This window comes from Sinohyriopsis cumingii, chromosome 12, assembly GCF_028554795.1.
Source record: "Sinohyriopsis cumingii isolate HCF-2022 chromosome 12, ASM2855479v2, whole genome shotgun sequence".
Classification (NCBI taxonomy): Eukaryota; Metazoa; Mollusca; class Bivalvia; order Unionida; family Unionidae; genus Sinohyriopsis; species Sinohyriopsis cumingii.
This window is the reverse complement of record NC_142972.1, coordinates 40951351-40978197: the sequence shown is the minus strand read 5'-3', so window position 1 is coordinate 40978197 and position 26847 is coordinate 40951351. Positions and strand designations below refer to the sequence as shown.

The following is a 26847-nucleotide window of genomic DNA, read 5'->3' as shown; positions in this document are numbered from 1 at the left end:
AAGACGTCATTTAACCCCAAGAAGACATTATATGAAGTCTTCTAGTGCAAATGCATTTTAGAAAAGTAACAATACAAGATTTTCAAGATGGCTGCCATGGTGGCCAGATTGGAAATAACATTGCCACCATTCCCATTTATTATCAATTAGACATTATGAGAAGTTGTCTGGTGAAAGCACAATGTCAATATGACAAGCCATAGAGATGTAGCTATAACAAGATTTTCAAGATGGGCAATGTGGCAGTCATATTGGAAGTCAGACTGGAACCATTTTTATTTATGACCAACTAGACGTGACAAGATTTCTTTCAGACCTCATGCTGATACGACAAATTCATTCTGGGGTAATTATTTAAAAAATTTCAAGATGGCTACTATAGCAGCCAAATTGGATGTCTGAGCAGTACCATTTTCATCATGACCAACTAGATATCAAAAGTCATTTAGTCAATACCCCATGCTGATACAACCATCCATTCAGTAGAAGTAGTGATAAGAAGATTTTGAAGATGGCCACTGGTAACCATATTGGATGTGAATAATTTAATTTAGGACCAACTAGACAATAAGAAATCTGGTGAAAACCCCATTGCAGTATTGGTCTTTGTTCAGAAGTAGCATTAATAAGATTTTTAAGATGCCACTATGGTGACTATACTGGATGTCAGATTTGCACCATTTTCATTTTTGGACCAACAAGGCATCAAAAGAAGTCTATCATTGAAAATTCCATGTTGATATGACCATTCACAAGGAGCAGCAGTGACAATATTTTCATGATGGCCACTGTGGCAGCCATAATAGACATCAGATTGCTACCATTTTCATTTTGGACCAACTAGACATTATAAAAAGTCTCTGGTAAATACCTCATGCAGGAATGACCTTCCATTCAGAAGGAAAAGCGATAACAAGATTTTAAAGATGTCTGACATTGTAACCATGTTGAATGTATGGTTGATACCTTTTATTTTAGGACCAAGTGAACATCATAAATCTTTCAGTGACAATCCCCTGTTTATATGACATCCATTCATGAGTAGAAATAACAAGAGTTTCAAGTATGTTGATTTGGCCTGAATGTCTGTGTGTAAAGTTTCATGGCAATCCTCAAAGCAGTTTAGGAGTAGTAATAACAAACTTGTGCTAATGGATGGACAAACAACAGACCACCCCATAAGCTCTTCTGGTCTAAGACCAGTAGAGCAAAATGCCTACTTATTTCCATAAGTATTTTTTGTTGTTGCCATACTTTACATTCAATTGCCAGTGTTTTCAAGCCATTTCATAAAATTTAAAGTCTTCTGTGTGAAAAATTGAAAGTTGTTTTAAGTGTAAACTGTCAGGCACATATCAGCAGTATTACAATGTTTCCCACATTTTCCCATGATAAGTGTTGGGATGGTTATTAGTTTATATGAACTTTCATAACTTCTTAATAAATTAATGTAATTATTTAATTTTGGTCTCACCTTGATAAAGAAGAGTGCAACACAGCAATGCCAATTTAACCCAGTACTAGGTTTCCATGTTTCTAGAATCTCAATGCTGTGTCTTTTCCATGACTAAAAGCAAATTTACGCATAAAACGATGAAACTGATCTGCCATTAAAGTAGATATTTACCTTCCCTCCACTCCCCATACCACCTTTTGTATGACCATTTTATTGGCAATATGTTGGTTGTGTGAAACAAGATTTAAAACAGTTTAAGATGTGTTAGTGTTGAAATCATAGGAAGGAAAATGAAGTCCTAGCCAAAGATGATGCACAACACATTTTTGAGTTCACTTTTCTATTTTAAAATTTCATTGGCTGAAGGTACAACATTCCCTGACCTTGGATTAAAGTATCATAAAATGTACTCACTTTTTCCAGGGTTTCCTGAAAATATAAATTCTCTAAATTTTTTCCTGATGTGTAGGAATCCTGCATTGTTGGTGTCTTCAATGTGAACAAAACTTTGAAAAAATAAAGGAAGGTAAGATGGTGTTCAGTTCATTTATTGAAAGCACTGTCCATGTCATTTCCCACATCAAGCCTTTATCTGTATGGCTTCAACCTGCAGACTTGTTTGATACCAGATATAACTAGTGAAACTTATTCATACAAGATATACATCAGGGCTGGAAACAATTCCTAATGGCTTAGTTGTTCAGAATTGGGAATTTCTTTTTTCAAATCAAATTTTTTTTCTTTTTTATGTCTCAGTTGTGTATAAAAGCCTGGGTAAGTGAAAATATACCTCATTCATTTACCCATAAAAATGTCCTATTTGTTCCAGGATGTGGACAATGGATTTTGCCACTACTGTATATTGAAGATACTGTGCAAATGTCAACAGACTGATTGCAAAGCATAAAATTAACATACTGTATTTTATCTGAATGTCCCTGCAGTGATTTATCCATATATGTGCGATAACAGCCACACACAATCATTATACTGTGTTCTTGATTCTTGGACTAATCTAACAAATATGCATGGTTTGTCAGAGAGCGATAACCTGCTTTTCCCTCTCCATCAGTGTCAAAATATCATCTTTGAAAAATGCGAGTATACAGAAATATATTCATAATCTGTCATGTGTGTATCAAGTTTGTATCACAAATTACTTATGCTGTAGGAATTATTACAGTTTATAGAAAAGAAAAGAAAAAGTGACAATTTTATCTGTCATTTATTACATATGTTCCATATATTGCTAATTAAGAATTTATGTTCCAATCCAGATTTCCAACAAAGTAAAAATTCAATTTCAATCAATTTTTGAACCTACGAATATTTTCACATGAATATCCATAACAATTATACTCAAATAAATAGTCTCAGTTAAATGTCTAGTGTAAATGTTAACTGGAATTCAACAATTTACTAGTGTCATACTGATAAAAGATGAAATGTCAAGAAAAAGATAGACTTGTCTATAGCAGCCTTCTATGGAAAAAAACTAAATTGCTCTTTGTACACAGGTGACCTCTGTATGCAGGTTCACCCTTTAAACATGGTTTCTGAACAAATACCATGCCTCAAATATCAGTATCATCATCATCATTAATATTATTATCAACAGAATTAATTCAATTCATTATTGAACAAAATCATACAATATATTGTTCTCTTCTAAAGTTTTTAGTTTTCATTACATTTGTATAATTTCTCTTTTAATTATCACTATATTGTGCTGATGTGCAATTAAACCCTATACCTACCTTAACAAAGAAGCATGAAGAAACTAAAATGATAAGAAGCCAGAAGATTTCTCTCTGTCTAAAAAAAATGTGCTGAGCTCAAATGATGACACCTTTTTTAAATATAGATCTTGCATTTACTCATTTCCTCTATATTTCACATAGAGACCCTGGTTTACATTTATATCATTTTCAGTCACACTTTTGTAAAAAGCACATCACCAAAAATGTGTGGTATGTAAAGACACATGGATACAAATTCCAAATATTCCTATTTCTAGCTGATTGCCGTTGTTCATGTAATTTACATTGTTTAGTCAGTTCACTCATCTGATCCATTATCACTGTTTGAACTGGAATCCGAATAGCTACCAAGAAGTCCCAGTCCTGTTGCAACAGATGGCTTTCCATTGCTGGATGCATCCAGGGATTTGCCTGCCTTGACAGATGCTGCTGCTGATGTTGAAGATGCTCTTCCTTTCATTTCTGATGATGCTGATAGACATGAAAGAGTTTCTTTAATTTCTGATGGTTCTTTCTTTGACAGTGCTGCAGAAACTGATGAAGACCTCCAAGGAGAACTTGTATTGGAATGGTCCTTCGATACTGATGGTTTATTTGAGTCCTGTCTTGTTGACAAAAGTTTACTATCTAGTTCTTCTTTTTCTAAGGATGATTTGTCAATGGTTGAACTGGATTTCTTTTTTACAAGACTTGCCAGACTTTGTTTCGAAGAGAACCCACCAACACTTTTCTGCCATGCTTGTGTTTTCTTTGGAGCTGGTTCCTTTTTCTCCTAAAGAATGAAATGAAACAATTGACTATCTGACTGGCTGTTTCTTTCTCATCAATATGTAAAAGATTATGCCTTTTTAGTGTTTTATGTTAGCAATCAAGTGAAAAATAATCCTGCCATTCCTGAAATAAATGTGTTGTATACTGTATTTACTGAAGAAACTTTTAGATTCATCACTGATTTGATAATATAACAGACTAAAAACCATAAATGTAACCATTAGTAGTTTTGTTGAACACTGACTAGCTCCTAGTTTTAATAAAATATTTGCTCTCTTTCTATATATACCAGTGGGGCAAACTGATATAGAACCAGCTATGGCATGGTGACTAAGTGGACACTAGCTGCTTGTCTCTAACTTTAGGTTGCAACATTTGTCTCACAAGATCTTAACAACTACTTTTCCTAATTATTTAGTTCCCAAACATTATGTAGACATTTTTCTCTCACTCTTATTCTTTAAGTAAGAAAGTCAGGGTATGTGAAAAAAAGATGTCTTTTTTTTCTTTCTGAAAAGTGGTGAAACATTGAGATCTAATTTGTCTCAACAGTGATTTAACTTGGAGACCTAATTTGTCTGCACAGAGATGAAACATCTACATATTAAGTTACATGATTGCGGCAAAAAATGTGTCATGAGAAACCAAGAAGAACGCAAAGTTTTAACCAAACATTTAGTTTATTAATAAATGAATTAACATTCTTTCATGGGTCTGAGTTGCTCTGCATTTTGGTTAACAATATCAAAAGGGATTTACTTGAACAAAAATATCTGTTGGTTTCTCCACCACTGTGTTCACTTTCTTTATGGGAGGCTCTTCTAATTCACTGTCAGAATCATCATGGAGACGCTTGACAGCTTCCCCATTTTTATCCCCAAATATGGCCCTGAAATATAGGAATTTCTCTTTAAAACAATTTAAAGTAAGAGTACTGAATCATAAAACAATAAACACAGTATTTAAGATCAAGCATTTAAAATACTGCCGCAAAGAATGTGTATGGGTTATAATTTGTATCAAACAATAATCATGTGAATTAATTCTTTTAGCAGTGGCAAATAAGCCTGTGCGGCACTGAAATGAAAACTGGAAAAATGTTAGAACTTATTGTCCATTATAAATTTTCAGCGAATAAATCACATTCATGCATTCATCATGTCTCATAATAGTGGTGACACTGCTTGCTGGTTGAGTTTCAATGATTGTCGAAAGAAAGCACCTTCTTCCTCTGTCAGTGAACATCTACATTTCTGAAAGTAATCAAGATATTTGAACATAGTCTTTTTTCCAAGTAGGAGATCTGTGGTTTTGTATACACAAGTCTATATTGTACAAAATATGCATATGTCCATTCATGCAGTAGTTCTACTGATATGTGATTTCCTTTCTTGTCAGTGACACTGAAACCAAGATTGTTACTTTGTCTATAACTACCATCCACTCTACTGTCCACTCTGGTCACTCTGTTGCTGACATTTGTATCATATCAAGTTAATCTGTAGTGCAACCGTATCCATATCCAAAATGGGAAAATATAAAATTGTAAATTTTAAAGCAAACTGAATTTGACTTGATTTAAAATATAATAAGTTTTACACATTAACTTTCATGACCACACAGGTATTACATGAAAGCACTGAAAATACTGGTAACCTGGAGGGTATACTGCTTTACAAAAATGGAAAAACAACTCTGGAGATATTGCTATTCCTAGTGCTTTATATGATCATGAACTGCGCTAAAGAAATCTTTCAATCATTATTCTGGTTTCTTGCCTTATGTCACTAAAGTATATTTTCTTTTAAAATTATTTTCTGTTATTATTTAATGTGTTATCATCAGGGAAAATCATTTAAGGTGGATTACTATATGTTGTACTAATTTTTTTATAAAACTTGAGTTGCCTTTCATTCACTCTGTCCTCGGGGAACTTATAACAACAGTTGAAACATTTGCAGAATTATAATGATAATTTCTGTTTTAAAACATTTTATACTATTACTTTAAAAATTACCATCTTGTTTACAGCATTATAATAATGTGAACAAATTTCAAAGGAGATTAAAATTATAAGGTCTAATCATTTTTCTAAAAATATATTAATTGTCTCTTTTGACATGAAATTGACATGCATGGTAACTGCATCTATACTTTATTATTGATTACACTGCTTACAGTATTACCATCTTGTTTATAGTATTATCATCAGAAGAATAAAATTAACAGGAGATAACTACTATAATGACTAACCATTTTCCTAAATATTAGTTGCCTCCTTTGAAATGAAACTGACATTTATGGCAAATGCATTTATACTTTATTATTAACTGTAGTACTATCATAAAGTTTGTTACTTTTATTGATAATGCAAAAGACATTCAGTACTACATTGCAGATGTACTGGGAGTAAAATCCCACCATGCCCCTCCTCCCCAAAACAAACAATAACATACTGGTGTCATTATTTGCATCTAAGTGTGAAAACTGAATTATGGTATTCAATTTCTTAGTAATAAATTAGACTATTAGCAGGACATGTTAACTCTAATTTGTTTGGTAGAGCCCTTCTGGTCTAGGACTGGTAGAACTAAAAAAAAAAAAAAAAAAGAAAGAAAAAATAAAAAAATAAACAAGTTGTGTGCCCACAAAGCAATTATAATTCCATCCAAAAGCTTGAGGTTTGTCTGTTCAAGAGAATGAACATGAGAAAAATATCAAATTCAAATAATTACAAATTTTACGAAACCCTTAGTAATAAACATTTAAACTGGTTAAGATCCCTTCATGAAGGTACTATATCAAAGACAGGATGGGAACTATTTATGTATTCATGCACCATTCTTGCTCTGACAATACAAGCAAACAATTGTTAAAATATAGTTTTGTTATTTATTAAGATCTGTGTTTATTTATAATTATAAGAATTCAATTTCATATTTTACAGGATTCTAGAATTCATAAAGCTTACAAATCAATTAAACACTTTAAATAAACAGCCATTGCTTCATTATAGTAATTCATGAGGAGTGTATTACATTTTCAAGTTGCATGATGAATTCTGTAAAATATAAAGTTCAATTCATAAACAAAATAAGACATAATACTAAAGTTTTAAACTGGTAACAACATGCAGATGGTATCCTAAGAAAGGAATTGCAAACTCTTCTATATGTGACAGAAAACAGTCATTCCATGACTGGTATGTATGGCTGCCCATCAGACAGAGAAAGCTGACTTAATAAACGTTAAGGATATCAATAAAAAAAATCAAATTATAGACAGCATTAAGATACACAATAAATAACAATGACTACTCATCAAACTTAATCTGGCTATTGAAATTTACAATAACTATAACAATGACTACTCATCAAACTTAATCTGGCTATTGAAATTTACAATAAACTATAACAATGACTACTCATCAAACTTAATCTGGCTATTGAAATTTACAATAAATTATAACAATGACTACTCATCAAACTTAATCCGGCTATTGAAATTTACAATAAACTATAACAATGACTACTCATCAAACTTAATCTGGCTATTGAAATTTACAATAAACTATAACAATGACTACTCCTCAAACTTAATCTGGCTATTGAAATTTACAATAAATTATAACAATGACTACTCATCAAACTTAATCTGGCTATTGAAATTTACAATAAACTATAACAATGACTACTCCTCAAACTTAATCTGGCTATTGAAATTTACAATAAACTATAACAATGACTACTCATCAAACTTAATCTGGCTATTGAAATTTACAATAACTATAACAATGACTACTCATCAAACTTAATCTGGCTATTGAAATTTACAATAAACTATAACAATGACTACTCATCAAACTTAATCTGGCTATTGAAATTTACAATAAATTATAACAATGACTACTCATCAAACTTAATCCGGCTATTGAAATTTACAATAAACTATAACAATGACTACTCATCAAACTTAATCTGGCTATTGAAATTTACAATAAACTATAACAATGACTACTCCTCAAACTTAATCTGGCTATTGAAATTTACAATAAACTATAACAATGACTACTCATCAAACTTAATCTGGCTATTGAAATTAATGACGGTTGTACTGTATGCCCCTACATTTAATGTTCTCTTATGGACAGTGAAATGTATCTTGATACCTGATCTCATTTTCCTCCTGCTCTTCTTGCAGACGTTGAAGATGTTCTTCATATGCTTGGTGCATTTTGATCATCGACTCGTGGCCAATTTGGGACTTCTTAATATTCATCTCTTTTAGCTCTTCAAGTGCATCGATCTGCTCTATCTCAAACTGACTGGCCTTTGTCCTATTCTCCAACAGCTACAGTTATTAATAAATACCATGATCAATGTGCTTGGTATGGAAGTGGTTTGTGCTGATGGTAATAATAACAATGACAATGATTATTATGTTTATAATAATACAGTAATACTACTACTACTAATAATAATATAAATATTTTCTGAAGATGGTTACACCTAATGATGACAACATTCGACAGCAACACAATACTGTACCAAGAGTAACATGAATGGCTCACCATTGCAAATCAGTATGCTGTTTACATACACTGCCATTACATTCCCCTATCCAAAGATAATAACCTGACATCTTCCCAACCCAAAGATCATAACCTGATATTTTCAGGTAACAGTGTGCATTTTCATGCTATGGGTAAAAAAAAGTATTTAAAAAAAGTAACTACATTAAAAATATTACTACTTCTGATTCTGGATCTCTTCGAATGGACCCCGCCAGAGTGAGTCAAAAGTAACGTCACTGTCGATATGGATCTCTTCAAATGGGCCCCACCAGGGTGAGTCAAAAGTAACGTCACTGTCGATATGGATCTCTTCAAATGGACCCCACCAGAGTGAGTCAAAAGTAACGTCACTGTCGATATGGATCTCTTCGAATGAACCCCACCAGAGTGAGCCAAAAGTAAGGTCTCTGTCTATATGGATCTCTTCGAATCGACCCCACCTTAGTGAGTCAAAAGTAATGTCACTGTCGATATGGATCTCTTCAAATGGACCCCACCAGAGTGAGTCAAAAGTAATGTCACTGTCTATATGGATTTCTTCGAATGGACCCCACCAGAGTGAGTCAAAAGTAATGTCACTGTCGATATGGATCTCTTTGAATGGACCCCACCAGAGTGAGTCAAAAGTAACGTCACTGTCGATATGGATAAGTAAAACAGCCAATGTAATTAATCCAACAAAGTCCATCATATTAAAATTCACTGGATTAACAGTTAAAATGACTGCTGAAAAAAGAAACAGCATCAAAAGACATTTAAATGTAAATATATTTATTCATATGAATGCAAATATAGTGTGCATTAGAGAAACATGCCAGTGATTAATGAGTTTTTGAATAATCATAACAATTACACTGTCATAAGGCAGAATGTGAAAACTCACCTAACTTAAAAGAACATTTTACAATCAATCATATATTTTCCTTTTTAATGCATATGACTAATTTCCACTTTGCCCACTGATTTGGAGATGACCTCTGTGAAACATGGCTTTCTTTCATACCCTCCTACTCTATGTCAGTTTTCTCATACATTTGTAATCTTGGGTTTCCTGAAGTGCCTGTAATAGCTACTACTATGTGAGTGAATATCCTCTAAGGTCCCAGAATGCAACACAGTCACAGCTAAGAATCATGCAGCACACAAATATCTCTTATCAGTCATCTGTGATTGGTCAAATTTGGAACTGAACTGAAGGATGTAATTACAAGCTTGTACCATTACATGACCGTCTACTACCATGTGTGGTATGTTTTATAAGATAATTTGATAAGACTGGGTTAAATTGAGATGATTACCACTTACACTGATTTACTCCAAATCACAATATGTTGAAACACCTGCAGGAATAGCCAGACAAATGCAAGGTGCTGGTAGTCTAAATTGTGACTGCTAAAGTTTTCCAAACTGGATTGTTTTGTTGTTAACAAGAATCAGAAAAAACAGCATATTACCAGTACTCAGCTTCCAGATCATGCATATAAAAAGCTCCTGAGTGCCACATAAACAAGTGAATTGATAAACTAACAAGGAAATAAATAAATCAACAAAGAATTAAAAAAAAAAAAGTTTTGGCAAGAAGTTTTGCTGTTTTTTTGTGTAAAAAAAGAGTACTGTATGTTTAGATAGTGTTTTTGTTACATCAGATTTTCAAAGTATCAGGAACATGATGTTGCAGTATTGTTAACTAATTTTGATTAACTAACTTTGAAAAATGGGAAGGAAATTCAGTCGCTGTTCATACAAATTTTTCTTGTGTTGGTCACAATCAAAACTATAATGAGATCTTAAATCAATAAATTTACATTTGCAAGATAACATTATATTTTCACTTCTTTTGTTCCTCTCTTCTTCCTCAAAATTTCTCACTTCTCCTGTTTTATTTAAAGGAAGAAGTAACATCTTCCATTTTTTTCTGACTCTAGTTTCGCCTTGAGTGGCCGAGTGGTCTAAAGTGCTCTCCGTTATGGATCACTGCCATCTCACCTCTGTCTGCGTGGGTTTGAGTCTCAGATTCGGCTAATGTGGGTATGTGAGAAAGCTTGCTAGTAGCTTCCCATGGGTTGGTGGTTCTTTCTGGGGTTTTCCCGGGTTCTTCCTGTACCATTAATACTGGCCGCCATGTATGGCCTATTGTGTGCTGAAAAGTGGCGTTAAACCCCACAACAACAACGACTCCAGTTTCAACCACTGTTAGAGTCTTTTTGCAACAAAATTACATAGGGTTATAACAAGAGACAGTCTGTAAAACTTGTAGTTTTAAATAAGCAAAGAAGTTTTATAATACAGTGCAACTTCTCAAGACTGGAACCTGAGTAAAATAAAATCCACTTGAAATGGAATAATGTTTTTGGCCCCATTTTTCCTTTTTTAATTTCAATCAATTTTAACTAAGTAAAAGGATACACATATACATGTACTATGAAACCAAAATTTCCAGTCCAAAAATGTAAAATTTTACAATAAAAAAGAACACTAGAAACTGAAACTTAATTGTGGAAATACAATAGTCTATGAACACCTTAAAGCCATGCAAAAGTAAAATAAATTCCAACATAAAAACACATATACAGGCAATAAAATCCATACTATCACAGATTCTCTGACTGGTTACTGATGTTTTGTCAAAACCTATGAGCATCTACTTGTATGTCAGAACACATACATGACACCTAATTGTTAGGTGAAACTAAAGAAGCTCAGTAAATGGAAAACCCTCAAAAGTAAAAAACTGAATTAAGACCCAACGGTTTTTGGTCTTTTAGGTTCAGCTACATTTTGAAGTACAAAAGCTAGCTGATTAAACTGATGGCAGATAAAACTGATGATTGTACCAAGTTCACTGAAATTCCATCCAACTATTTCCTTAAAACAAGAGACCCGAGTGGGATAGAGATTAACCATCAGGCTGATGTCTGCTTAAAAGCCAAGGGTAACTGCAGTTGGCCAAAAAATCAGAGTCAGCAGAATGCTTTCTTTAAACATTCTTTCAGCTCTGTTGATTGCACATATTGTGAAGACAACTGTTTCAAGGTTTCTCCAGTTTTGCATACCTTCATCCATATTTGACAGCACATCAACATTTTTGACAAATATTGATAGGCCTCTATGTCAGGATGCTTTCTGTCTAACTTTGTCTAATTCTGGTAAGTAATTTGTTGAGATAAAGTTGTGTACATATTTTTTTTTTTTTATATATTAAATTGGTCAAATTCTGTTAAGTGATTTTTTAGATCGAGTATTTTTAAGCTTTTCTGAACCTTAATTCAACTATTTTCAATTTTAGGAATGTTGGCCATCTCTGATGGCAGATAGACATCATTTGTACAAATCTGCTCAAATTCTGCAGAGCAGTTTTTGAGCAAAAGTGTTGTTTTTTTTTTTTCAACAGTGATCTTTTGGACAGTGGACTGTCATCATTTGAACAAAGCTGAGAGACCTTCATGCTATGTTTTTTGTCTCCAACAGTGATCTTATTGGATGGTGGACTGTCATCATTTGAACAAAGCTGAGAGACCTTCATGCTATGTTTTTTGTCTCCAAGAGTGATCTTATTGGACTGTGGACTATCATCATTTGAACAAAGCTGAGAGACCTTCATGCTATGTTTTTTGTCTCCAACAGTGATCTTATTGGATGGTGGACTGTCATCATTTGAACAAAGCTGAGAGACCTTCATGCTATGTTTTTTGTCTCCAACAGTGATCTTATTGGACTGTGGACTGTCATCATTTGAACAAAGCTGAGAGACCTTCATGCTATGTTTTTTGTCTCCAACAGTGATCTTATTGGATGGTGGACTGTCATCATTTGAACAAAGCTGAGAGACCTTCATGCTATGTTTTTTGTCTCCAACAGTGATCTTATTGGATGGTGGACTGTCATCATTTGAACAAAGCTGAGAGACCTTCATGCTGTTTTTTGTCTCCAACAGTGATCTTATTGGATGGTGGACTGTCATCATTTGAACAAAGCTGAGAGACCTTCATGCTATGTTTTTTGTCTCCAAGAGTGTTCTTGTTGGACTGTGGACTGTCATCATTTGAACAAAGCTGAGAGACCTTCATGCTATGTTTTTTGTCTCCAACAGTGATCTTATTGGATGGTGGACTGTCATCATTTGAACAAAGCTGAGAGACCTTCATGCTATGTTTTTTGTCAAATCTGGTGTAATATGGTGAGCAGTTTATTCGAAGCCATTTTTAAAAAAAAGGTTTTTCTGTGTTTAGAAATGGTAGTTATAATGATGCCAAATTAACATCATTTGAACAAACTTCAAAAACTATCGAACCCTTGTGTTCTCTGCTGAATTTGGTCAAATTTCACTGAGCTGTTTTTGAGACAAAGTTTTAAGTTTTTCTACTTTTTAGTTGTTGTTGTTGTTGTTGTTGTGGGGTTTAACGCCATTTTTCAGCACACGATAGGCTATACATGGCGGCCAGTATTAATGGTGGAGGAAGAACCCAGGAAAACCCCGGAAAGAACCACCGACCCACGAGAAGCTACTGGCTACTTTTTAGTAATGGTGCCCATATTTTATTGGCAGATTGGCATTATTTGTATAAAATTGTGTGCCAGGATGCTTTCTGTAAAATGTGATTTGATTATAATCAAGTGAGTTGATTTGGTCATATTCAAGTGAGCTGATTTGGTCATATTCAAGTGAGTTGATTTGGTCATATTTAAGTGAATTAATTTGGTCATAATCAGGTGAGTTAATGTGGTAATATTGAAGTGAGATGATTTGGTCATATTCGGATGAGTTGATTTGGTCATAGTCAGGTGAGTTGATTTGGTCATAATCTGGTGAGTTAATTTGGAATATTCAAGTGAGCTGATTTGGTCATATTCAGGTGAGTTGATTTGGTCATATTCAAGTGAGCTGATTTGGTCATATTCAAGTGAGCTGATTTGGTCATATTCAGATGAGTTGATTTGGTCATATTCAGGTGAGTTGATTTGGTCAGATTTGATGGTGGAGTTTCTTCAATGATTCATACTTTAAACACATTCACGCTTTGCATTAGATTTGGTCAAATTCTGTTCCATAGATTTTGAGAAGAAAAAAATACTGTATTACTTTCATAAACATAAAATAGTTGTGGAAGTGAATGAAACCAGAATAATGAAAGAATGTAAGTATACCTTCATGGGATTTAGTTCATCTTCTTCCTTCTCTTTTCTCTCCTTCTCAGCCATTTCTTGTGCTAGTCTCTCTGCTTCGAACAACCTTGTTGCACCTGCTTCCAGGGCATAGTCAGTTCTCTCCAGATCTGTCTGTAATTAAAAAATACATGATGTAGTTGTAACCCAATTAACGTTATAAATATTGCATCATTTTATCTATATTAAGGATTGGTTTTCTGTGCATTAATTTGAAAAGTACCAAAATCTAATATTAAATGATGCCCTATCATTTTATGTGAATGAACTGGACTTTAAACAATGCCATTCTTGAACAGTGTATTGACCAGTAATTATCATTTAAAGATATACCATATGTAGTTGCTTTTAAGTTGAGTTAAACTGCAAACAACAAAAATCATGATTTGCTGTTGCATAGTGCACCTGCAGATCAGGGTTTATATTGTTTGTTCTACTGATTACTCCTAACAAACTGTGCAGACCCAATCTGAAAGCACATTTGATGGGCTTTCTTTGCATTAATTTAAAATGCACAAAATCTGAAAATCAGGATGTCATCATCTTAACTAAATCAATTTGACTTTAAAATTTGCCATTCTTTGACACCATCTACTGACCAGTAAACAGTTATTTGTATTTTAAATACATACTGTTTTGAGTATGCTAAGACAGACTGTTTTGAGCAGTTGAGTATGCTAAAGACAGACTGTTTTGAGCAGTTGAGTATGCTAAGACAGACTGTTTTGAGCAGTTGAGTATGCTAAAGACATACTGTTTTGAGAATGCAAAGACACTGATTTGAGAATGCTAAAGACTGTTTTGAGAATGTAAAAGACATACTGTTTTGAGAATGCTAAAGATACATCATTTTGAGAATGCTAAAGACATAATGTTTTGAGAATGCTAAAGATACATCATTTTAAGAATGCTAAATACATACACTCTCATGTCCTCAATAAGTAATTACATTTATCATGTTTAATTTTTATCAACGATAAATTCCAAGGAGTTATGTCTTGCCTTCTTTCCTAACTGACACAGATTGTTTACATTCCTAAAATGACTAAACCTTGACTGATGCAAGTGGGGGGGGGGATATGAATATGAAAGACCAGTGTTTATTAATTTTACACTTCAAGTATATGATAGTTACCCTTCCCATTATTTGGAAAGTTTCAATACAATCCACCAAAAACCGCAGTTCTAGTTTCACTATTAACCATTGTGCAATCATAGTGATTCATTGATATATACATCTTCTTGTCAGGACCAAAATATGTACCTATATTTATAAACTATCTACAAAGTTTGATTACTTACTCTAGAATAAAAAGTTATGCTGCACAATCTTTTTCTTTTCTTTCAGCAACAATGACCTTGAAATTTGACTGTTTGACTACCGAAAACCACTAAAACTTTTTCATACCTTAAATGCAAGCCTTCAAGAAATGTTTGGTCAAAGCAAGTGGTCTAGAAGTAAAGTTACAATGCAAAAGCCAGTCTTTTTGTTTTAGTCACAGTGACTTTGATCTTGCAGCCCAAAATTAACAGGGTCCTTTCATAAACTAAGTGCAAGTCATCCACAAACTTAAGTGCAGGGACATGGCAGAAAACAAAAATGTTTCTACTGAATACATTTTTCTTCATTCAGTCACAATGACAACTTTTGATTTTACTGAATTTGTCTTCAATCTACCAAGCGCAAGCCATTAACAAAGTTTGGTCAAGGTCTGTGATAGGAAACTAACGTTATTGTGCAGAAACCAATTTTTGTCTTTCAGTCACCTTGACATTTTACCTTTTGGCCTTGAAATCAAGAGGTTTATTCCTTACACTAACTGCAAGCTATCCCAAAAATCTGGTCCTTGCAGAACAACTGTTTTTGTGCTGAGAGCATTTTTCTTTTTTCAGTCACAGTGCCATTGACGTTTGACATTTTGACTGCAAAATTGATAGGCTTATTCCTTACCCAAAGAAGAGGTTATCAACAATGTCTGGTCCAGATATGTGATGTAAAACTGATTTTATTGTATGGAAACTCTGTGTGTGTGTGTGTGTGTGTGTTTGGGATTTTCAACATAGCTTTTTAACAATGTTTCAGTCATATTACTACAATGTCTGCAGCGTGGCAATTTATAGTGATGTCTAGCACTGGGTTATCATGCTGCAGACATGTAACTTATGTCCAACCCAGTCACATTATCCTGACACAAGGCCAACCAATCATAAAACTAACCTCTTAATTCTGAGTACCAAGCATGGCAACTGTTAGTACCATTTTTATAAGTCTTTGGCATGATACTGCCAGGGTTTGAACCCAAGACCTCCTACATCTGAGGCAGATGCTCTGATCACTTGGCCACTGGAGCTGTCTGTATGGAAACTCTTTTTCTTTTTGAAGTCTAAGTGACCTTAACCTTAGACTTCTTTTTACCCCATTATCAATAGTTTGCTTTTTTTCTACCACTCTGTAGAACTAGTTATTGTGCAGAAAAGAAAAAGTTACAGACAACAGCATGGCATAGCAAGCTCTGCCAAAGGGTAGATATATAATAAGGTATTCTACTAAACAGTAAAAACAATTTCTTGCATTGGAGGAAATGATGAGGAAAAGTCAGCACCATTTCATCATGTCCCCCTTATGGAAATTAACAGAGCAGTGAACTCAACTCTAGTTTTGGTGGCTTAAGCACAAATGATTTGGTTTACCTTAAATGCTATTTCTGATACACATCTTGGGCACTTGATATAAAATCTGAAAATCCTGAGTCCAAGGAAATCCTCATTGTCCACATTTTCTTTACGTGAATTAAACTTCTTCCCTTTGTAAATATACTCTCCACATGTATTGCATCTGAAATTCAACAAAGAAGACTTAATACTAGTAGCTGATATCACTAATTTCCTAAAGAAATCATATGAAATGGAAGAGCAGATGGCCAAGAAATCTTGGTCAACAGTATTCTTTCTGTATAAATTTCTTCAAATGCTAGATTACATATGAAAACAATTTTTTCAAAGATTCTATGTTTATTTTTATTTACAAATCATCATCAATATCGGGTGGAAATACATCGCTGGTCCAATACTGAGAGGCATTATACCCAAACATTTTGTGTCAAAGTTGGTCGAATTCCGCTTTGCAGTTTGTTTTAGATACAGCTGTGTAAATGTTGTTACACCTTTAGTAGTGGATTGGCATCATTTTGTACAAATGTGAAAGCCCTCTACGCCAGGATTTTTACATCAAATTTGGTGTAATTTTCCACTGCCAGGTGCTTAAGAAGTCAATTAAATGTTTCCATTTTTTAAACAGGTACATGCATCAAAAATCTTCACATAATACATGAATGTAAAAATAGAATTGTCATGACTTACATGTTCTGATGAGTTTCGAAATTTGATGCATCAGCAGAATGTTTAAAATATAAGAGTCCTTGCTTACCTCATGTTAAACGGTACCATCAATACAAGAGACCTTGCTTTCCTCATGTTAAATCTGCCATTAATACAAGACCTTGCTTACCTCATGTTAAACGGTACCATCAATACAATAGACCTTGCTTTCCTCATGTTAAATGTGCCATTAATACAAGACCTTGCTTACCTCATATCAAACGGTACCATCAGTACAAGAGGCCTTGCTTACCTCATGTTAAACGTACCATTAATATAAGAGCAGGGATCGTCCTGGGCTTCGCCAGTGTTGCAAATTGCGATTTTTTTCCTTACTGGCGACAAAAATATCCCATCTGGCGATTTTTTTGGCGACATACTTTTTGGTTATTTAATTTGTACATACAATCATGGATTTGGACTGGATAAATTAAAAGGCAGAACGAAAGGAAGCCACAAACTTGACTAAGCAATGCATTGTAATCAATCTGTTACACAAACAATCCTTTGTTCTTACTGACAACCCCATCTTTACAGTGCATTGTTACATCATAATCTGCTTATGCTGACATCTGGGCTGAGTACTGTATGCTGCGATACAGTCAATCATGCTATCGCACTATACCTACAACTGACCGACTTCTGAAGACGCGAATAGAACAGATACAATTAATTGTATGGCTAATCCTTCTGTTTTTTTTATACATATACCAATACAATAGTTTTGCTGAACCTTCATAGAAAACTGATAAGCTTTGAAGTACCGACTACTGTGTATAAATACAAAGCAAATGGAAAAAATCTAAATCACAATTACATCTGTCGCCAGTGCAGCATTTTACTCATTGATCTTTTCCTTTTGCCATCAGTCCTGTGTTACGGCTGCAGAGACTTAAACTCTGCAACAAGAAATAGCAAAAAAGTACAGTTTTGCGTAATTAATAATAATTATTTATTTCTCAAAATACAGGAGTGAAAGAATCCCTAAATTGGGTGTGAATTTATGCTTATATATACGGTCCAATATTGCCAGGTGTTGACTCGTGTAAGTTTCATTCGTGGGAATGGAGATGCTATTTTTCTTGTCAAGAAAATTTATACAGCATTCAGTGATCATTCTTGGGATTTAGGAAGCAATTAGCTACAAGCTTTGTGAAGCTAGCCATAAAGGGGAGGGGGGCTGCTGAGAGATTACTGGTGTCACCTGTCAGCACTGAGGACTGTGAACGTGGATTCAGTAAGATGAACCTCATAAAAACTGACATCAGAAATAAGCTCTGCATCTCATCTCTCGAGAATTTAATGAGAATCAGCATGTACAGATGTGAAAAATTAGACTCTGAAACTGCATTCAACAAGTGGGCAGCCCTAAAATCGCGACGGATCTTCATGTAACACTTTGTAACATTTTGTTAATGCTTGTTGTAATTAAGTATTAACTAATCCATCTTTTGTAATTTTCATTGCCTGTTACATTAATAGACTAAATTAACACTTTGAAAAATGTACACTACTTTTTTTGGTGACACTTTTTGAAAACTGGCGACAAAATATTGAGGTTGGCGATTTTTTTGGCGACAGCTTTTTAAAAGCCAGGACCATCCCTGTAAGAGACCTTGCTTACCTCATGTTAAACGGTGCCATTATACGAATGTTGAACACATGATTCCTTGCTTGTTTGCGCTTTGGGATTTTGGATGGATCAAAATCTGGTGGATAGTATTTCTGAAATAAAAAAGTAAAATGCTGGATGACATGACTCACATCAACAAATATAGTGCCCGCATTCAACTTTTTTTTGGAAGAAATATTTTGCCTGCAATTTTTAAAACCTGGTAACTGATATGCAATAATAACATGCAATAATGAAATTTTTGAAGACAAACGCTATATTTCTTATATACTTCAACTGTCAATTTTAATCGACAGGACATTTAACAAAACGGCAGAAGCTAGTTCTGACTGTGACGTGTATAGATTAACTTCATGATAGCAAAAGGAAAATGTAATATTCTGTAATTAGCTAAGGCTAATAATACCATCTCGTATAAGCAGTGATTTCTTGAGCATTTTCAAAATGAAGGATACTCATCCCTCTTGCATTTACATCAGGGGCAATTTTAATTTTTTATTAAGGGGAGGGTGCAGTTTTTATGAGATCAGTATCTATTAGTAGATCCCTTAAAGAACTGAATGTTTCAACAGATACTGAATGTGTGATAAATAGCCTGTAATGAAGAAGAACCAAACTTGTATATGTTTATCTTCATTACTGGTGCAGTGACAGTGATCCCAATACCATTATGTTGTATGCATTAGAATGGTGTGTAACCAGACACATTACAAATGAATAATGAAAACTACACATCTGCTATTGTACTGCCTCTCAAAAATGCAGTTAGTAAGATGCATATAGCAACCCGATAATCAATGAAAGTGTCACTTGCTCAGTTGCAAAGTCACTTAGTAAGTGCCTAATTACAGCAGTTGATTCAGAAATCATGCACTTCAAAGTTCTCCTGGATTCACAAATCTGCATAAAAGTATACATGCTTTTCATTTTTGGATGTCGGTGAAATTCCTTTATTTGATCTATTTACTGAAATAGAGTATCAGCCATGCAGGGCTATCAAAACAAAAAAGTTCATACATTTGTAATGGAATAAGGTGAAGCACATAGCTAAGATCTTTGCAGACAGGGGACTAAGACACTTATTAATCAATTGTTTATGCCTAAAATTCATTTTGATCAAAAGACTACTTTCACACATGTGCTTTTACACCTCTCTTTGATAAACATTATTCATATCAGTTTTAATCAATTAGATTATAAATCATCACACAAACTTTGGAACACTTGCACTTTATCATATATGTGTTGAGTAAAATTGAGTCAAGAGTTGGGACTTATTTCGTTTGTCAGAGTAATACAAACTCCAATGTTAAGCATCATAAAATCAGCTATGATACCAAGTACAAGGCTATGGTACCAAGTACAAGGCTGTGGTACCAAGTACAATGTGTGTTGTGATGTAACTGTGTAAGGAAAAATGCATTGGCAACCCAAAAAACACCAGGTCCAGAACTTGAGAATTTTGATTCTATATCTACTGTGGAGAAATTTGTTAAAGTTTGTTTAAGTAAAAAGTAAACAGAGTATAAATATGAAATGGAAAAAAGTGAATGGAATATAGTTAATTGTTATTTCTTGATATGAAACTGAATTAGGCAAATTAAATAAAGTAATATTGTAATGGTTGCTTCTGGCTGCAAACAAAATAAAAGAACAGCAAGGAAAATGCATTGAGAATTGTTATAGTTGTAGCATCACAATCACAATTACCAGTTATGAAATGTTTTAATTTTCCATTCCTTTACTGGTTTACTAAATATTTCATAATGAATGAGCTTTGTCAGTCTGATTGCATATATGTTTTCTGAATCTGTATTTAATTAGTCATTTCAGAATATTACCATGATATGTCATAGTCAGACAGATGCATATCTTTCAATGCTCTGTATCACTATATGTCATAGTCAGACAGATCTTATCTTTCAAAGCTCTGTATATTAAGCATGGATTAAACATTAACTTATGAGCACATACTGGTAACTAATATGGCTACCTGTCAAATTGGTGTGCCTATCACTGTTATGATACATCAGACGTGCTAGAAATTATAAAATTATTTAAAGGGATGCAAAACTAACAAAACTCAGTTTTTTATGAATAACAATTCCAATAGCAGAGTCCTCGTTCTGCCAACGTTTCTTGGTCAGAGAAATTTGCTTTTATTTTAACAGTTCTACAAGGTGATAATCATGTAGTGGGCAAGCTATCAAATAAGGTTTACACGATTTTGATGCGACCAGGTGAAGTCACATTTGTTAGATCTTGATTGTTGGTGCTGAATGATCATATTTGGATCAAAAATCCAATTACATGAATGTGTGCTTTGCCACCTCTATGATAAGCATTACTCAGTAGTTTTAATCCACTGTATCAAAAATCTGTATACTTGCATGTTATCTCAAACCACTTTTAGAAAAATAATGCCAAGATTTTGGGATTTACTTTTGCATATCAGAAGAATATAAACTTCCATGTTAATTGTCATAGATAAAAAAAATCAGTTCTTTTTGGCGTCATGAGAGACATGCCTTTGTTTTCAAGTATATGTTGCCCTGATGGCAAATTTACCAAATATCTTTGCTTCCATATTGTAGATGAGCATGATTCTCACGCGATTAGCTGACAGAAATTAGTCAATACATCCAGTTCTGACAAGGAAAACAGAAAGCCAAAGAGACTGAGAAGTTCGTGGAATGAATTGTGGAATAGGATTTTCCAATGGGTCAAAAAACAAGAAATCAATGGAATATTATTAACTTTATGAATAAGGTTTTGCGACTGTGGAAGGAATAATGTAATGGCAACCCCGAAAGAACAGTGAGCTTGCAAAGTTCAACATAATCACATCAAAACAAAGGGCAGTGTACTTTTAAAACAAGAAACTGTAACAAAGTTGTTGAGGGTTATGGAGGAACATCTAGAACTTAAGGATCATAAATGAGCAAACATACTGTGGAGAAATTTATTAAAGTTTATGAAAAAAGTGTGATCAAAGATGAAATGGCAAAAAGTTAATGGAATATGGTCATTTGCTTCGTCTTCCAATAACCTGAAAAAATTATGGATTTGAAATGGAATGAAACTAATTAAATAAATAAGAATGGCACGGTAAAGGTATTGAGAATTGTTATAGTTGTAACATCACAAACAATCGCAATTACTATGGTTATCAGCGGCCTTACTTTTTTCATTCAGTTATTATAATTCTAAATATTTTGCAATGATTGAGCATTAATAACATACACAAGCAAACTGTGACACAACAATACACTCATAATGTTCTAAATTATTGGAAGAGAAAAACTATTACTGGGTCTGCAAGTTTTAGAGCTGGGACTGCAAATTTGGTAAAGGAAGCAGCTGTATATACATGTATATTAAATTTACAGTGTATTTATTGTTACAACTCGTAAGTCTTAAACTATGAAACAGAAAGAAGCAAAACCAATAAGTTTAGTAAAATAAATAAATAATTACATTATTTCTTCATGTTACAAAGTGAAAATTTAAGAGACACTTATGGTACTGTGAATTATATCCACAAAAATCCTATATGTCCTATCAAAAGTCCAAAATTATAGAACACTTTTGAATGAATTCCAGTAGTCTTGAATATCCTGATGTACTAACAGTATTCAATGTCCTGGTGTACCACAATGAAATAATCCAGAATGTATTTGTGCGAATCCTCAATAATCCCAAAGTAGTGATTTAATCCAAAAGTCACATAAGCACTTTGTAATTCTAATGAATGTTAATAAATAAGTCTTCTCAAATTATATGTGAACAGAACTACAAATTCTGATCACTGATTCCCAAAGAATGATATGAAACGGGAAATGAATAATTGCTTACCAAATTCCCTATATATACAAATACATGCTTGACCTACAACATAATAGATTTTCAATGAAAACACCCATTAACTCGTAAACAAAGTCAGGACTTGAACTCAAATTCAAGTCAACATCTTGTTTACTTTTGACAATCAAGACAAAAGTCAGGTAGGCAAAACCTCCAACCCTCAATTATAGACAAAAATTAAGCACACAATATAGATATTCATAAAAATGTGTGTGTAGGTGTGTGTTCCACTGCTCTTATTTTGAACTGTGTCCTCTATTTCTCATTATGGATATTTCCATTTAATGTTGGTTTTAAGCACCTCTTCTCTTCAATTAGAAAATTCTGTGTTGCATGTATATCATAAATACATATTTAAGTGTATGAATGTATCTTATTCATATGCAGTGTAGTCATACTTGAAAGTCTGTATGTTTGGATGGAGAGGTACATGCAATGAACTCTGTTAATATGGCTTGAAAAGAGTAAAGTAAAAGCTATAAATTCTAAGGCCCTCCCAAAAATATGTTTTCAATTGACTGACTGTCCGTTTTTTATTGCCGACTCTTGTATGCTTTTCTCTCCAGGTGAGAAAAAAAGTAGAAAAAACATAGCACAAAACTGATTTGTGCATCTAATTTGAAGTGCTTATATATATATATATATATATATATATATATATATATATATATATATATATATATATATATATATATATAATGTACTAAGCACTTTTTTTAAAACACATACACACACACACACAGAAACATATTTTTGGGAGGGCCTTAAAATGTATAGCTTCTGTTTTACTTTCTCTCTCATATATATATATATATATATATATATATATATATATATATATATATATATATATATATATATATATATCTGTGTGTGTGTGTTTAAAAAAAGTTCCCAAAATTGATTTGTGCATCTGAGCTGGTTTGGCCCAGTACTTGAAGTACTTGGTAAATTATATATACTAATCATTATAATGTATGTAACGTTTAAAAATAAAAAACCACCTACCTACCCTAATTTTAAAACCAGTGCAAAAGGAAACACACTTCTTTTTTTGGCCAAATGAAATTTAACTGATTATAGGACTGTAATTGCAAATAGGTAGATACTTAACAAATTACCAAACCACAGTGGTCACTGATGAATAACCTGGATTTACAACTACAATATCAGGGTCTTCATTCAAAATGAAACATGAATCTTTTGGACTACATTTTTGGTGAAGATGTGAAAGCAAGCTGAATGGAATATTGCCCTCTCATTGGTTGACCAATAACGGTGAACTATGCTTATGATAACTCGATTTTCACTGATCAATAGGGGGGCTGTATTCCATTCCGCACACTGCGCTTGCATATTAAGTGGGTGCAATTATGGCCATGTCAAGTAGGAGCATGGTAGTCCAATAAATCAACCCCACAGATCTGTGCTGATACTGATGGATGATGTTGTGGGTCTGATGTTACCTGTTCATTAAAATGTGCAATTTGGCTGCATGCAAATCATTCCGGAACAAACCAGCGTACACTTAAGACACACACTGGTAATTGGTAATAGCCATATCAAGTGCAAAATTCAAAATGGCCACAAGACAGATGTTTGTACTATTCCAGGTGAATTTACGTCACCAAATACATGATTTGCTCAGGAAATATAATCCACATGTCACCAAAAGAACCCTTTAGCTGACGATAGCTGCACAGCCATGAGAAATACCGGTAAGTGTATAATATGTACACCAATGTGTGCAGCCAAATTTGGATAAAGATAATTGCAGTTTTTAATGAATGTTATATCAGCCCCTCACCCGAAAATCAATATCATTACAGGTGAAGGGCTGATTTATCGGCCTAGGAGCATGGGAAAATGGTCTAGGATATGACAGCAAGACAAACTTTTGTAGCATATAAAGCTGAATGCATGAGTCAAACATTGGTACCAAATTTATTATGCTACACTTAGCTTGAAATGTCAATGTTGATTCATAAACAGATCACACGAGAAGAGAAGTGTCCTCCCTTGAAGTTTATGTGTGACTGATAGGTAAACTGTAATCTACAATATCAGCCCCAGTGGACTCGTGTAAGCAAAATGTCTTCACCTAACAGAAACAAAGGTTCAGCTGCATCTAGCCAGTACATTAAAATTACTGATCATCTTTAAAACCTCTATTATATTAGTATTCAACTGACAATTTTACAGAAAGTCCTTAAACAAATAATGTCATCTTAAATGGTGTTGCTTTAGACGATCTCTCGTGACTTCCTAAAGTAAACCTGGCAATCTTACTATTATGTTTTTCTTACAATCAATAAACCAATATATATATATATATATATATATATATATATATATATATATATATATATATATATATAAGCTTGGACAAAGGATCTAGTGGGATTCAAGATGAGGTTCACGCAAAGCATTAATATCCTCGAAAATATGTGACACATCAAGTATCGTGTTTGATTTCTTCATAATTTCTAATAGCTGTGTTTTTATGATATTATTGAAAACATATCTAGTTGCTTTTCCCAAGTAACTTACATTAAGAACTTTTCTTTCTGACATTATTACAGATTTTGCTGTGCGTTGAACGTTTACGTCCTCAAATACTCAAAATGTTTGACAGTCTGCAAACAAACTTCTACCAGCATAGAATTTAAACCAGTCTAAAACGTAGCACACGCGTGAAGCCGACCCGGAAGCGACACCCGCACCTCCCAAAAGCGAACATCGCTTGATGCTGTGATTAAAACTACACCAGGTAAGCCACACAATACGCGCAGAGGGCTCTTTTCGGTAATACAATAAATTCGTAAGGTTGAGTAAGACGGCACAGTGGCGAACGAAGTTTGCCCAGCTCTTTTATTTTCGGCACTGTAGAAAGAAGATAAGAAAACATGTAAATAGAATTTAAATTATAAACGCATTAAGAAATATAGAAGAAAAAAAAATATCTATGGGTGTATAAGGTTTGTTACATTTCCCAAATTCCCATTAACTTTTATAATAATTTGTACTTTTTAAAAAGGCTTGTCATCAGAAATTCATAGTTAAATTTCCATCTAATTATTCATAATTTCTACGAAAAGGACTTTTGAAAGGAATTAATTCTGACAGTTCTGTTTTGAGAAAGTGCGTGAAACTAAGGACCAGCACGTTTTAATAATTCAGCTCCACATTGATCTCAGTACTAAACATATATGTGCCATTTTCATCGAGCGTTAAAAATTTTTTTTTTTAAATGAACCTTATTTTCCTTTACAATGGACTTTTCTCCAATATTTTCCATTAGTATTACATAAAATTTTAATATAGCATAGTTTAGTTTAAAATCATTTTTACAAATACCATATTTACATAACTCCGTGTATGTTGTATGAACAGCATAATTTCACATCTTTAAATTTGGCTGCAGAAAATACTTTGTAAAATAATATCACACATGATCATTAAGAAAATAATTTCAGATATGTTATGTGAACAGAATGATCTTTTATTTGACGCCTAGAAGGTAATTATATATTGTTGAAAATGCAGCATGTAACTATGTTGCAAGAGCAGATGAATTTCAGCAATAACATGTGATTAACTTTTTAGTGTTTCATTGTGTAATAAGGTGTCAGACATTGCTATGATGGAGTAGATCTGTATCCATTGACTTTGTATATAAGTCCCTTTCCTGATCCAGTCTGAACATGGTCTATCTATGTGACAATTTGTTATATCAAAATCAAGTCTGGACGACTCCCATAGTTCATTGAGCAACCAGCTGGTAACCCATTTTCTCTTCTTCTCTGGAACGGCGTGGTCACACTTGGTAGGAGTCTTTCCCCAAGCAGGATATACATTTTGTCTGGGTGGCATTCTTAAAACATATTTCATCATAAATGTGTCTAGGGTCATATCGCAGCAATGGTGTGGCTTCTGTATCAACAATTCTAAATACTGATTTCAACTTCTAGGGTTCGCCAAGTTTAAACAAATTTATTTGGATATACCCTATTAAACTATGCATGGGATGGCTTCCCTAGCAACAGTCTAGCTTCATATGCTTACCGGTGAAAAGCATGTTTTCCCCACCATCTCTCTATAACGGGGGATTGAATTTAAATTAGCATTGTTAGCATTGTTACTACTAAGCCATGATACACCAAAGTTTTGCTAGATCTATAAACCTATTTTCCAATTTTTTCTTCAGAATGTCCTTACCAATTCTGAATTTAACATGGTATTAATGGTT

The 26847-nt window shown here is 33.6% G+C and overlaps 1 protein-coding gene across 1 annotated transcript; it reads right to left on the bottom strand.

Annotated features, from left to right (window-relative positions):
- Nucleotides 1-1988: 1988 nt before the first annotated feature.
- On the bottom strand, nucleotides 1989-25306 carry LOC149786317 (splicing factor YJU2-like). Its single transcript, XM_089976718.1, has 7 exons — nucleotides 25149-25306; nucleotides 18726-18826; nucleotides 16415-16559; nucleotides 13706-13837; nucleotides 8156-8337; nucleotides 4747-4876; nucleotides 1989-3988 (listed from the first exon to the last, which is right to left on the bottom strand). Exons 1-7 carry the CDS (start codon nucleotides 25170-25172, stop codon nucleotides 3515-3517), a joined length of 1188 nt encoding a protein of 395 aa, XP_089832844.1. The 5' UTR covers nucleotides 25173-25306; the 3' UTR covers nucleotides 1989-3514.
- Nucleotides 25307-26847: the final 1541 nt, after the last annotated feature.

Bases quoted from the DNA above. Each gene is read 5' to 3' on its own strand.
- LOC149786317 (XM_089976718.1), bottom strand. From the start codon at position 25,172: ATGTCAGAAAGAAAAGTTCTTAAT. The intron at 4,877-8,155 runs GTATCAAGATAC...CCTATATTTCAG, and splicing joins CAGGAGGAAAATGAGATCAG to GGCCATATTTGGGGATAAAA. The intron at 3,989-4,746 runs GTAAATCCCTTT...TTCATTCTTTAG, and splicing joins CAACAGATATTTTTGTTCAA to GAGAAAAAGGAACCAGCTCC.